Genomic DNA, 12,840 nt, shown 5'->3' on the forward strand with positions numbered 1-12,840 from the left:
AGTGCTGGGGGTTCCTGGGGGCTGTGCTGTGAGCTAGCAGAGGGGATGCAGTGGTATCTCAGTGCTGGGTGTCACTGAATGCAGTGCTGTGATACAGCAGAGGGGATGCAGTGGTGTCTCAGTGCTGGGGGTCACTGGGGGCTGTGCTGTGATCTAGCAGAGGGGATGCAGTGGTGTCTCAGTGCTGGGGGTTCCTGGGGGCTGTGCTGTGAGCTAGCAGAGGGGATGCAGTGGTATCTCAGTGCTGGGTGTCACTGGGTGCAGTGCTGTGATACAGCAGAGGGGATGCAGTGGTGTCTCAGTGCTGGGGGTCACTGGGGGCTGTGCTGTGATCTAGCAGAGGGGATGCAGTGGTATCTCAGTGCTGGGGGTCACTGGGGGCTGTGCTGTGATCCAGCAGAGGGGTTGCAGTGGTATCTCAGTGCTGGGTGTCACTGGGTGCAGTGCTGTGATACAGCAGAGGGGTTGCAGTGGTATCTCAGTGCTGGGTGTCACTGGGTGCAGTGCTGTGATACAGCAGAGGGGATGCAGTGGTATCTCAGTGCTGGGGGTCACTGGGGGCTGTGCTGTGATCTAGCAGAGGGGATGCAGTGGTATCTCAGTGCTGGGTGTCACTGGGGGCTGTGCTGTGATCTAGCAGAGGGGATGCAGTGGTATCTCAGAGCTGGGGGTTCCTGGTGCTAGTGCAGGTTACACAGATAGACAGAGAGATCAAAGAATGTTACCATCCCAAATCAGGATGAAAAGTCAAAATCATGGACATTTTTGTGAACCAAAAATCCGTTGAAATGTTTTATTTCAATTTTGACCCTGGTTTTTTTTACCTTAATTAGCTTAAATTTCTGCATGAGCAGTCATTTTGAACTGGAATTTTTTGTTTCAAAAATGTCAAAATGAACCATTTCAACAATTTCTTAAAAAAAAAAATCCAAAACCTTTTTGAGTAAAAAAGTGTGGTGAACCGGACCCTTTCTTATGGGACCCTTTCTGTTTTCACAACTCAGCATTTTTTGACAACTGCTCTGTCAGAAAATCCCCACGTGGGTTTATTACACAGCTGTGTCTGAGGTCAGACTAAGCTGCATTGAGGCTGAGTCTTTTGTCTCACTTCCAGGCTGACCATAGAGGCGGAATGTCTACTCCAGCTGCAGAATTTCCCAATGGACACGCACTCCTGCCCACTGGTTTTCTCCAGTTGTGAGTATCAGTGCCTTAAATACGGTTTAAGGAAGAAATTCAACAGGGCCAAACCCTTGTACCAGGGAGAACAGACTCTGTTAGGTGGGTGTTAATTCAGAACCCATGTTCCTGTACCACTGGGCTTCTCCCAAACAGCACCAGCAACATACCTCAACCATGTCCTGGGGCCTCCTCCTGTTTCTGGGACAAGATTCCTTGCTGCATTAAATTTCTGCTCAGTGCAATAGAGGGGGACTGGGGAAATGGGGATATTGGTTATGCTCCCTGATTATCTGTCCAGCCTTGGGGCAGGTTAGAATAGCCTGGAGGTCATTTTAACTTACACCAGTTGGCAGTGGTCCCCATGGGATCATCTACCAGTTGAAGGTAGCTGGAGCACAGTGCACGCCAGCCAGGAGCTGTGGGGAGGATGGTGTAGGGGCCATCTATGATGACCCAATGGGGATTACCCCAAGCCAAGGGCAATAAAATATATCCCATGCCCTTTGGTCACCAGAGTGGTACAAAGGCACATAGCAGGGCAGAGATTCTGGAGCTCATGCTCCAGGAGTCTCAGAACCCGGGTCTACAGACATGGGGTTGCTGGGCTCATGCGACAGCATTAAAAATAGCCACGTAGCTATTCTGGCTCGGGCTGGAGCTCGGGCTGTGACTCCCTGGGCTTCAGCTGGAGCAAGAATGTCTGCATGGCTATTTGCAGCACTGTAGAGCAAGCCAAGTCTGTTGTCCCAAGCTCTGAGGCTAGCCGCCACGGGGTGTTTTTTTTCCTGTGTAGATGTACCCTATGGGGATGTCTACATTTACTCTAACCCTGGTTCTGTGGGACCCTGGTTAGTGGACCCAGTGTTTCCAAACCTGTGCCTTAGCATCCTCACTGCATTATAAAACTGGGTTTATAATCGCTGGACCAGGCCTCACAGCCATGCCAATGGCTCCGTACTGCACTATGCCGAGCTTCTGACTCATGTCTGTGGCTTGAGCTGCGTCCACACTTGGCTTGGACCCAGGTCACAGCGGGACTTGGGCTCTGACCCATCCCCCTATCAGGGCCCAAGGACTGGGTCCTGTGTGCTTGCTGGCCTGACCCTGCGTCAGACTGATTTGTGTGTGGACAGAAGCAGGGCTTGCGCTCAAACCTGAGTCAGAGCCCAGGCTCAGCATGTAATGTAGACATACCCCGTGCTTGGAGCGGGCAGCGCTGATGGTGCCTGCTATCTACTGGGCTCCACCAGTAACTTAGCTTGGAGCCTGTCATCCCATTTCATGTCTTCGCAAGAGCATCAGGAGATGGCAAAGCAGATGTGAGCTTCATAACCTCCAGCAGCTCCCTCCCCACCTCCCTGCCCCATCACCCTGCCTCTGACGAGATTCAGACCGCACGGCTGTGAGCTGCTTATGAGGAAAACAAAATGCGGAGGAGATACGGTCCCCTCATCCCCTCCCACCTCTTGCCCCTCCCTCATTCTTTGCTAATTAACAGTACACTCCATGCATGCTCGACAATTAATTAGAAACACAGTTTAGTTATGCTGTCAGGCTCTCCCTGTCTCCCCTCCCGCAAGGAACTATCATAGAGGTGTCAAGATCCCTGCTTCAAAACAAGTTTGACATTTCATTTTACAAATGAAGCCAGGAAGCAGCCACTGCTGCAAGGTGCAGCTGCTGGGGAACCGGAGAGATGCTCAGGCTGGGAGGTGGGTGGAGAGGCAAGGAGAAGCACCAGAGTAGAGTTTGGCCTGGGTGCAGCCATTGCTGTAGCTGCACCGGTACTAGCCCTAGTGTAGCCAGGCAAAGCCGCTACGTGCACTGGGGCAAGCAACATCGGTGCTAATAGCAGCTTCGGCTGCCGACGCTGGGATTGCAGCAGTACCGGTCACTGGTCACTGATGGCTGAAATTGGGGCTTGCCCAGTGTAGACACGGCCTTAGGGCGTTTTGTTCACTAGCAAAATATCTCCATGTGGCGCCGGTGAAGTTCTACCGTCACCCGTTTCCCAGCGGACACCCCAGGAGCGGCTCTGCATGGGCAGCTAAGCTCCCCTTTAAAAGCAACCTGATTTGAGGAGGTGGGGTTTGAGCTTCCCCAGTCCCACCTGGGAAATCCCATGCAATAGCACAGCATTACTTCTGGGGCACGTCCCAAGCTCCTTGAGGGTGGGGGGAGGGGGCTGCAAGTGGCACCGATGAGGAATGAAGGGAATGGAATGAGGTCACCCCGCTGCTCCCACTGTCAGTATTTTGAGTCACCTATAACAAAGGGTCTGGCTGTAGGGCCGGGTGATCCCCTTTGGGTACAGGATGGAACCCAGGAGGCAGCCCTCCGGATAGATTGTTATCAGATGTAAGCAGAGGAACCCATCTCACGCTTTGGGGTCACATCGGCCTTTGGTTCCCGTTCAGCTCGGACTGAACCAACAGCCTATAGGTCTTACAGTAAATACAACGCTTCTCCTGCACCGCTGCTCTGGCCTCTGAGGGGTATCATCTGTCAGGGGCTCTCCAGGGACTGTTTGCTGAAACGCAATGGAAGAGAGAGTGCATACGAGTCCCAGGGACATGTGTAGGGCGAGCACTGAACTCCAGTGTGGCATGGAGCCAAGAGACAGAAGAGCTTTGACAGCAGTCCCTTAAGCCAGCCGCTGGTCGTTAATTACAGCCCAGCCTCTCTCTCTGATCCAGCTAACTGACTGCTGAGGTGCTGCTCATTAGGGGAGTCTGTCTGATGCTGTTGCCTACCATCTGTGATGCTGAAGCCATGCCTGGCCCAAAGCAGCCGCAGCCCCCCTCAGATCACACAGAAATGGCTGATCTGGGGGCAGCAAGCAGTGAACCTGAAGACTGAGCCCATGCCCTAGGCTGCCCAGGAAAGAAGGGCAAAGGGGAACCCCATGCCCTTCAGCCCAGTATGCAGCTTCTCAGCACATCTCCCAAGGGTTTGAGTGGCAGTTACTTTCTTAACTGAATTTAAGTATGAATGAAAGTGATTGATAATTCCTCTGGCCTAGAGCCCTGAGCGAGTGTCTCCCAGGCAGGGCTGCCATTGCGCCCCATTGCTGACATGTCCTATCCCCTTCCTTCCCATCTTAGACCAGCTTAGCTCTGCTCCACCTCTGTGCCCCCTGTTAGTCCCTGCCTGTTCCTTCACACCAGTTCTTCAAACACCTCACTCCAGACCCAACACACCCGCTGTTCCACCCAGTCCTTCCTGTGCATCTCGACCCTGATCTGCAGCACCCCATTATTCCAATCCAGGGGCCACCACCCCCCCCGCTGACCTATAGCATCTAATCCACTTCTAGTACTTATCTGTTTTCAGCCACAGAGCTCAGCATGCTTTATGGAAGAGGTCAGTAATATTATCCCCATTCTACAGATGGGGAAACGGAGGCACAGAGAGAGGAACTGACTCACCTACGGTTAACCAGTAAAGCGGTGGCAGCGCTAGGAATTGAATGCAGGTCTCCTGAGTTGTAGTCCAGTGCCCTATCCCCTAGGCCACACTGCCTCCCCGCACTAAATTTTTCATTCCGATCCTGCAGCCCCCCTCCGCTATGCCATAGCCATGATCTCCCATGCAGCAGCACCAGTGCACCACAATCCTGACCAGCAAACCCACTGTTCTCCCAATTGGGGGCTTCCACACCAGGTAACTGCACTAGAGTCAGGGCTTGGATCCCACCCCTTAGTGCTGGATTTGACCCCTTACTCCTTTTGGCCTATTGGGACACAGACCAAGGAGAGCCAATTTACAACACAGAGAGGGAACCCCCTGCTCTAGTGAGCTACCTGCTCTACGGTCTCCTCTCACAGAGAATGGTAGTCGCTTACCACGTCAGCCTGCAGGGATCAGGCATGGGGGGAGGGGGGAGGGCGGGTGAGGGACAAAGCTGTCAGAATAGCTCAGTAGAAGTTTGCAATGTACAAATGGGAGTTGATGGGGGGCTGAAATAACCACAGCAGAGAAGAGTGAGCCAACGCAAAAGCGTTAAACTAGAAACAACAGTCGTAGTCATGGGAAGGGCTAAAACCAGGTGGTCTGTAGCGTGGCCAGGGTGGATGAAGGATTGTTGGCTCAGACACCTGGATCGAGGGATGGGGAGGCGGCAGTGTTAAAGGACTGGAACTACAGAAGACAGGGATCTTTGGACATGTTAATGGGCTCTTAGATCCTCAGTAGCAGTAGAGCAACCTAGCTCTCTTGACTTCTGAGGAGCCACACTGATGTACACTGGCTCAGGACCCAAGCCCATGCTTCTCTGTCATCTGTGTACTACTGCTTGCCTGTCTTGCTTCTTTAGGCTGTAAGTTCTTTGGGGACCATAGTTTGGTTTTGGAAGGTGCCTATGAGTTAGGTGCCCAACTCCCTTTGGAAGCTAGGCCCTGCCTTATGCCTGAGGTCAGACTCATTACTCATAATGGCCTTTGAATCAATGAGAATCCTAGCCCACCTCTTCTTGTGTGTTTGCAAAGTGTCTAGAACAACAGGGTCCCAATCATGAGCAGGGCCTTTAGGTACGACCACACTAGAAATACGAAATAGCAACAATAATATATCACAGCGGTCCAAATTGTCTCCAGAACAAATGGCATCAAAGAGACATGCAAGGTTCTTATTTCTGCACAAGGTGTCATGGCAATTCACCCATTGTCCTTGTGTCCTTGTCCCGTCCCCAGATGGCTACCCGCGAGAGGAGATTATCTACCGCTGGAGGCGTTACTCCATTGAAGTCTCAGACCAGCGCACCTGGAGACTTTATCAGTTTGACTTCACAGGCCTGAGGAACACATCAGAAGTTCTCAGGACAGGGGCTGGTAAGGCATCCTGGCCTGATAGAAACACTGCTGTGTTACAAGGGGGCTCTCCCCAGTTTCAGAGAGCATGTGCACACAGTAGGGGTGCTGCAGATCAGGGTCGAGATGCACAGGAAGGACTGGGTGGAACAGCGGGTGTGTTGGGTCTGGAGTGAGGTGTTTGAAGAACTGGTGTGAAGGAACAGGCAGGGACTAACAGGGGGCACAGAGGTGGGGCAGAGCTAAGCTGGTCTAAGATGGGAAGGAAGGGGATAGGACATGTCAGCAATGGGGCGCAATGGCAGCCCTGCCTGGGAGACACTCGCTCAGGGCTCTAGGCCAGAGGAATTATCAATCACTTTCATTCATACTTAAATTCAGTTAAGAAAGTAACTGCCACTCAAACCCTTGGGAGATGTGCTTAGGGCAGAGGGGATTGGTGGGAAGCACCAGGAAGCCATAAAGCCAAAGATAGAGTCATTAAAAGAAGGGTCCAGCTACAGGCAACCTGAAGGGTGATGTGCTCGCTGTAGCCCATGGAGAAGGGCAGCAAACACAGCATGTAGCTAGGCACAGTATGGGGTAGGACAGAGGCACAGGATATCCCCCCACAGCCTGAGGATGGGACAGAGCAGAGAAAGGACCTAGCTAGTGCCAGCAAGGGTCAGGAAGGAAGGGGAATGGGGATAAAGAGTGTTGTTGGGGACATCATGAGGGCCAGGCAGAATGGGAGTCAATGGCTGAGACGTGGAGGAGTAAATGAGACGTAAGGGCCTTGTCTCAGGACAGCGCCCATGTCTGCGCCATTGCAGAATGTAAATGTCCTGGCTGAAGCCATAGCTGTAGTATGCTGCTAGCCCATCTTCAGGAGTCTCCAGGACAGGCCAGCTGATGGAACGTTATGCAGACATTGCTGTTAGTTGTGGCTGCAGCTGGGGGACATACTCAGTCTGAACTCAGGGTCCATTGAACGGCCACCCTGCCACGTGCTAACTGTCCTGGATGTGTTGTAATGGAGCTAAGCAAACCCTCGGAGGTGAAGACAACAGTGGTGTCTAACGGCAGGAGTAAGTGGAGGGATGTCAGGACTCCTTGGTTTTACTCCTTGCCCTGCTATGAATTTGCTGTGTGACTTTGGGCAAGTCATCGAAGCCTTCCGGCCCACTGCATACCTCTCTGTAAACTGAGGGTGAGAATAGGTGTGAGGGTGACTGAACTAACATTTGCATTGTGCTATGAGAGCCTCTCTTGAAAGATGCTGCTGAAGTGCAAAGATCTGTAAATTAATGTCTCAGGAAGGACAACAGGACAGGGGAGAATGACAGGAGGGGAGTGAAAACTTATAACCCACACGGGCAAGCTCAGTCGCAACACATCCCTTTGGCTAGCAGAGCTGGGCCTGATGCATGACAGCCCATGTTCCCATGTGCAGCCTCTCACTGCAGAAACCTGCACGAATGTAAACCAGCCTTGCAATGCCAATATCACCAGGGAATGGAGAATCTTCAGTCCCCAGCCCTTCCCCGTCAGCAGTGGTTTTACTGATATCATCAGGGAACCCTGCCCCAATCCCAATCATCAGCTTCACTGAGCTCACCAGGGAACCTGAAATCCTCTGTCACCTCCAGTCTCTAGCTCTACCAAGCTGGGCTGCCCCCATTCGGCTTCAGGAGTGTGATCTCGTTTATCATCAACGCTTGTCTCCATTGCCCTAGGAGCACCACCGCTGGCTCCTCTCCGGGACTGGAGAAGGCTTGTACCTGGAGGGATGAGGCCAGTGGCTGAGATGCCGGCCTGGCCAGAGAACACAACTACACATAGAAAAGGTTGAGCGGAGAGGGGTGCATCCGTGACAGGCAAATAGTAGCTGTGCGAAGAAAATGCTGCCACCCTGGGACTTGCGGAATAGGCAGCAGAGTGGGAGCAGGGCGAACTTGTAAATTAGGGGGGCTTTCTGTGAAGGAGGTGTGAATTCCACAGCTGTGCAGCAGGTCACGGCAGAGGCCTCGCATTCAGGAGAGCCCAGCTGAGCACCACCACTGAGGAGCTCCTGCCCCCCCGGAGAAGAGGGGGGATGTGATGTGATAGGGAGGGGCTCAGCTGACTCCCCCAGTATGCGCTGTGTTGGCAGCACACAGTTGCTGTAGGATCGCTGACATGATGTGACGGGGAGGGGAGGCCTGGGAGAGGGACAGCATGGAGATCAAATCCCCCCCGCCCTTGTGCCAGAAGGGGGCCGGGCCTTGCTGATGAAAGGAATACAGCCCTCCAAAGGGGAGCAGTGGGCGTGGGGTTGAGCCACACAAGACAGCAAGCCCTCAGCCTTGGACCCTAAGAACTGAGGCTCAGCCATATAGAGGAAACCCAGGTCTGTATAAGCATGGGGAGCGAACACACTTGTTTACTCTAGGAGGGAGCAGTGGAAATGGAGCATTTCAAACTCCAGGATGGTAACGGCACCCATGAGAGCCAGGATTAAACAGTGCATTGAGAGAAAATTGCCTTCTCCCCAGAGGAACAAAGGGTTTCTCCAGGATCAACCCTTTGGGGAAGCAGGAGCAAAGAATCCGTCGCAGGGAAATATGGACAGGGCACTGCCAAATCTCTCATCCTTACAGATGTGAAACCTGCCTCCTGGGTGAGCTGACTCTGCACCGTGGTAAGGGAAACGGACCCATCAAAACAAACCGCTTTTCCCGTCTCCTTTCCTGGCAAAAGCAGCTGGCCAGGGAACCATGCACATATGTTAAACCATCAAAAAGTGCAGATTTATGCCAACACCTCTTGGTTTAAAAAGTTCAGATGCCAAGTTAGCAGCTTGGCAGCGAGGGCAAAGGGATTAAAGCAGGAGGAGAGAGGCTGAGAGGTAGAGACAGACAGACAAAGGCCGCAGCAGCCCGTTCAATGAGAACAGAGTCCGGGGCCCCCAGGCAGGTGTTGCATGCACAGGTCAGTCGGACCAGCTCCATTCCAGCAATGGGCCATGTGTGTCCCACAGTGGCACTGATAGACATATGTGGGGTGGATCTGAGAATCACAGCGAACAGGCTGCTGGCTACAGAAATAGCAAGGATACTGGCCAGCTGGTAAATCACATCGGACAGAGGAAACCAAGCCCTAAATTACATGGGTTGCACTCTCTTGCCAGAAGATGTTGTGAAGGCCGAAGGTATAACTGGGTTCAGAAAACAACTAGACAAGTCCATGGAGGATAAGGCCATCAGTGGCTATTAGCCAGGATGGGCAGGGATGCAACCCCATACTCGGGGCAATGCTCTCATTGCCTGAAGCTGGGAGGGGACGATGGGGTGAATCTCTCTCTGTGCACGCCCCCTGAAGCTCTGGTACTGGACGCTGTTGGAAACAGGCTACTGGGCTAGATGGGCCATTGGCTGACCGAGCATGGCGGCTCTTATTTTCTTAGCCACCTTCCTCCTCAGCTCAAAAGTCTTGAATCCTAGCTTATTCCACTCACCCCAGGACCCCTCTTCGCCCTATGCTGGGAGGGGCTGTCTCTGTCCCTTGCATCCCCAGAGCCCCTCTCTGCCCTACACTGGGAGGGACTCACTCTGCCCCTCTTACTCCTTCTGTCCCTTACTGGAAGGGGCTGGCTTTGCCCCCCGTGTCCCCACAGCCTCCTCTGTCCATCATTGGGAGGGGCTGGCTCTTCTCCTCACCCTCCAAAACCCCCTCTGCCCCACACAGAGAGAGGCTGGCTCTGCTCCCTCATCCCCAGAGCCATTATCTGCTCTATACAGGGAGGGGCTGGCTCTGCTCCTCTCACACTGCAGCCCCCTCTGCCCCACATGAGGAGTGGCTGGCTTTGCCCCTCTCATCCCCCACAACCCCCTCTGCCCCACACTAGAAGGGGCATCTTCTCATTCCCCAGAGACCCCCTCTACTCCCCCACAGGGAAGGGGGGGGCTCTGATTTGCTGCACCAAGCCATCACAGTGCTTTCTGCTCAGCGTACTTGCAGGTGACCCCCCGCCCCCAGAATGGCTCTGCACATCCACCTTGAATGCATTGTTAACAGGCTAAAGCCGTGCCCCATTATAATCCATTGCAGTCAAAGGCAGCTTTGCCTGGTTAAAGAGTGCGTAAAGGGGCAAGGAAGATGTGGCTCCATAGCACTGTGAATGTGCATGAGTCTTTCGGAATAAAACACCTTCCTGCCCAGAACTGTTTCTGGTTTAAGGGACAGGAGACCAGCCATCCCAGGCCAAGACATGGGGCCAAAGTTCAGGAAAGGGAAGACATGAACCTGGCTGCTGGGCAGACTCCCTGGGAGAAGCAGATTTTCCGGAGAGATTTGAAGGACAAGAAACTCTTCAGCAGCAGAGCTAGGAATCAGTGATCAGTGTGCTGGTGGGTGGACCAGTATGTAATGATGTCTGCGAAGTAGTTGCTGCTTTCTGTGTGTGACAAAAGGGGCTAGTATCTGTCAGTAAGCAATATTGACTAAGGAGTAAAATGACGGGCTGACAGTTATAAGCCGTACTTCTAATGGCAAAGAGATGTTGAATGGATCCCACCTCTCCCATTGTCAATGCAGCCCTGGCTAGGTGTAGCTTCTCCTTGCTTCCTAGACTTCACTATGGTGAGTTGCCTAGGGCTGTGTTTGGATGCACACACACACACACACACACAGGGGTGTAGTGTCAAAGCAAAGGAGGAGAGGCAAGTAGATGGCGGTGCTGGGATCCTCTCAGCCTCTTTTGATAAGGTAGAAATTTTGCATGTAGATGTTCATAGCTGGCCATGGTGGTGAGAGAGTGAGTTGTGCCTTAAAATGACACCAATCAGCCGCAGACTTTGAGGGCCTGGCTCTTTCGCAAAGCAGTCAATGGCAAATTCAGGCCCTCTATTTGTTCATGTTTAAATGGTCAACTATGGAGGCAAGCCACAAACTTGCCATGTGAATTCAAAGGTCTCGTGGGCCTCCAAGCTCAATGTCATGTAGCAAGAAAAAGGCAATGATGTTCTTCATGAAGGGGAGTTTGTTCCCCAAAAGGGTAGTGAGGAAGCATGGCCTGGTGATTAAGGCTCTAGCCTGTGAGCCAGGGAAAACTGGGTTCTACTCCCTGGTCTGCTGCAGACTTTATGCATGTCCTTGGGCAAGTCACTTTGTGTCTCCAGTTGCCCAATGAGGGTAGTGTTTTTCTACCTTACCAGGGTGTTGTGTAGCTCAATACATTAAAGCTTGTGAGGAGCTCAGACAGTAGGGTCCTGGGGGCTGTGTAAGTATGATAGATAACAGGAATAAAAGGGTGATTAACCATCTCCACCTCCTACTATGCTGATTTGTCTGCCTCTTTATGGCCTTTTTCTAGGGGACTATATGGTCATGACGGTTTCCTTTGATCTGAGCAGGCGGATGGGCTATTTTGCCATTCAGACCTATATCCCCTGTATCCTGACTGTAGTTTTGTCCTGGGTTTCCTTCTGGATCAAGAGAGACTCCACACCGGCCAGGACTTCTCTGGGTAAGGCAGACTGTACTGTACCTCCGGCGCCTGTTGTCTCAGCAGAGGTGTGTGCAGCTAGCCGGCAAGGGCCATTTTCCAAAATGTCTAAGTGACTCAGCAGGGCTAGTGAAAATTCATGGGACTTAGACTGTTGGGGCATGTGGGTGCAGATCCTCAATGGTATTTAGGCACCTAACTTCCCCAGATTTCAACGGGTGCTTAAGTACCTTTGAGGCTCTGGGACTTAGGTACTTTTGAAAATGTTACCCAGCATCCTAGATGCTAGGTCACCTCGTCTGTAATGTTCCATCCTTGCCTGAGAGCAAGTGAGAGCTGAGACTGCAGTTCTGGCTAGCGGAGAATCTGCAGTGCATCATGGGTCTCTGCACGTTAGCCTGAGAGAAACCCTGGCACTTGTTCTCCTCCAAGCCAGTGACAATGACAGACCGACAGACACACATAGACACAGAGAAGTGTTAGATCACGTTAGCAGGCTGTGCCTGTCGCACCACTCCGCCAGCCATGGCTCGCCTGCCACATGGGTGAGTTATGTATCTAACAGCGACTTCCTGAGAGAAGAGTGCTATCGGGGGGAAGATCTCTTTGGTGCACTTGGTAGAGCTACTACTTTTTATCCAGTGGGGTGCCAGTCTGACAGCGGGCTCCGGTAAGGGTTTGAGGCTCAGATGCATGCAGGTGTGTGCACACACGAGTGCAAAGCAAGCGGAGAGGTGAGGACCCTGCTCATTGTCTAGGTTTGCTAACCATCTCTGGCAGAGATCGGGTACAAAGCATATTTTGACTGTTTGGTTAGGATCAAGAGTAATCTCCATTTATTGTCCCGTGATGCCTCCACTATATAGGGATGGTGTCCCTAGCCTCTGTTTGCCAGAAGCTGGAATGTGTGACAGGGACTGGATCACTTGATGATTACCTGTTCTGTTCATTCCCTCTGGGGCATCTGGCTTTGGCCACTGTTGGCAGACAGGATACTGGGCTAGATGGACCTTTGGTCTGACCCAGTATGGTCATTCTCATGTTTGTATATATGGGGAGGCAGGGGGTCCCACTAGCAGGAGATACCGTTTAGAGATCTAACAGGTCTTCACCACCTCTAGTTCTTCTGATCCCATTTCCAGGCTCTTAACTCTATTTGTGTTCTGCAGTATGAGGTGCATCTTGTATTCTTTTCCCCTCCCCACTCTCACTTTCTTTCACCTGGCTTGTTGATAACAGCATCAGGCCTGTGAGATCTCCTCTGACACTGGAGAGACCATCATCATTGCACAGGGCTAGTTGGATGCTCTCACAATCTCTGTAATGCCACCCCCACCCCATAAAAAAAAGCAGGGAGTGGAGTGGAGAATTTAATCTTGGTTTCAA

General features: G+C 52.4%; 1 protein-coding gene across 4 annotated transcripts in view; it reads left to right on the top strand.

Moving 5' to 3' along the window:
* Nucleotides 1–12,840, top strand: part of LOC311526682 (gamma-aminobutyric acid receptor subunit gamma-4) — a 74,482-nt gene that overhangs the window by 49,266 nt on the left and 12,376 nt on the right. For 2 of the 4 annotated variants that reach the window (XM_084639943.1, XM_084639944.1), the window contains exons 6-8: nucleotides 1,115–1,197; nucleotides 5,874–6,011; nucleotides 11,323–11,475. In XM_084639943.1, the coding sequence (XP_084496069.1) occupies nucleotides 1,115–1,197; nucleotides 5,874–6,011; nucleotides 11,323–11,475 (374 nt within the window). The remainder of the gene's footprint in view (nucleotides 1–1,114; nucleotides 1,198–5,873; nucleotides 6,012–11,322; nucleotides 11,476–12,840) is intronic. The other 2 variants (XM_084639946.1, XM_084639945.1) reach the window with 2 other exon arrangements.

This window comes from Lepidochelys olivacea, assembly GCF_965140295.1.
Source record: "Lepidochelys olivacea isolate rLepOli2 genome assembly, chromosome: 9".
NCBI classification, from domain to species: Eukaryota; Metazoa; Chordata; order Testudines; family Cheloniidae; genus Lepidochelys; species Lepidochelys olivacea.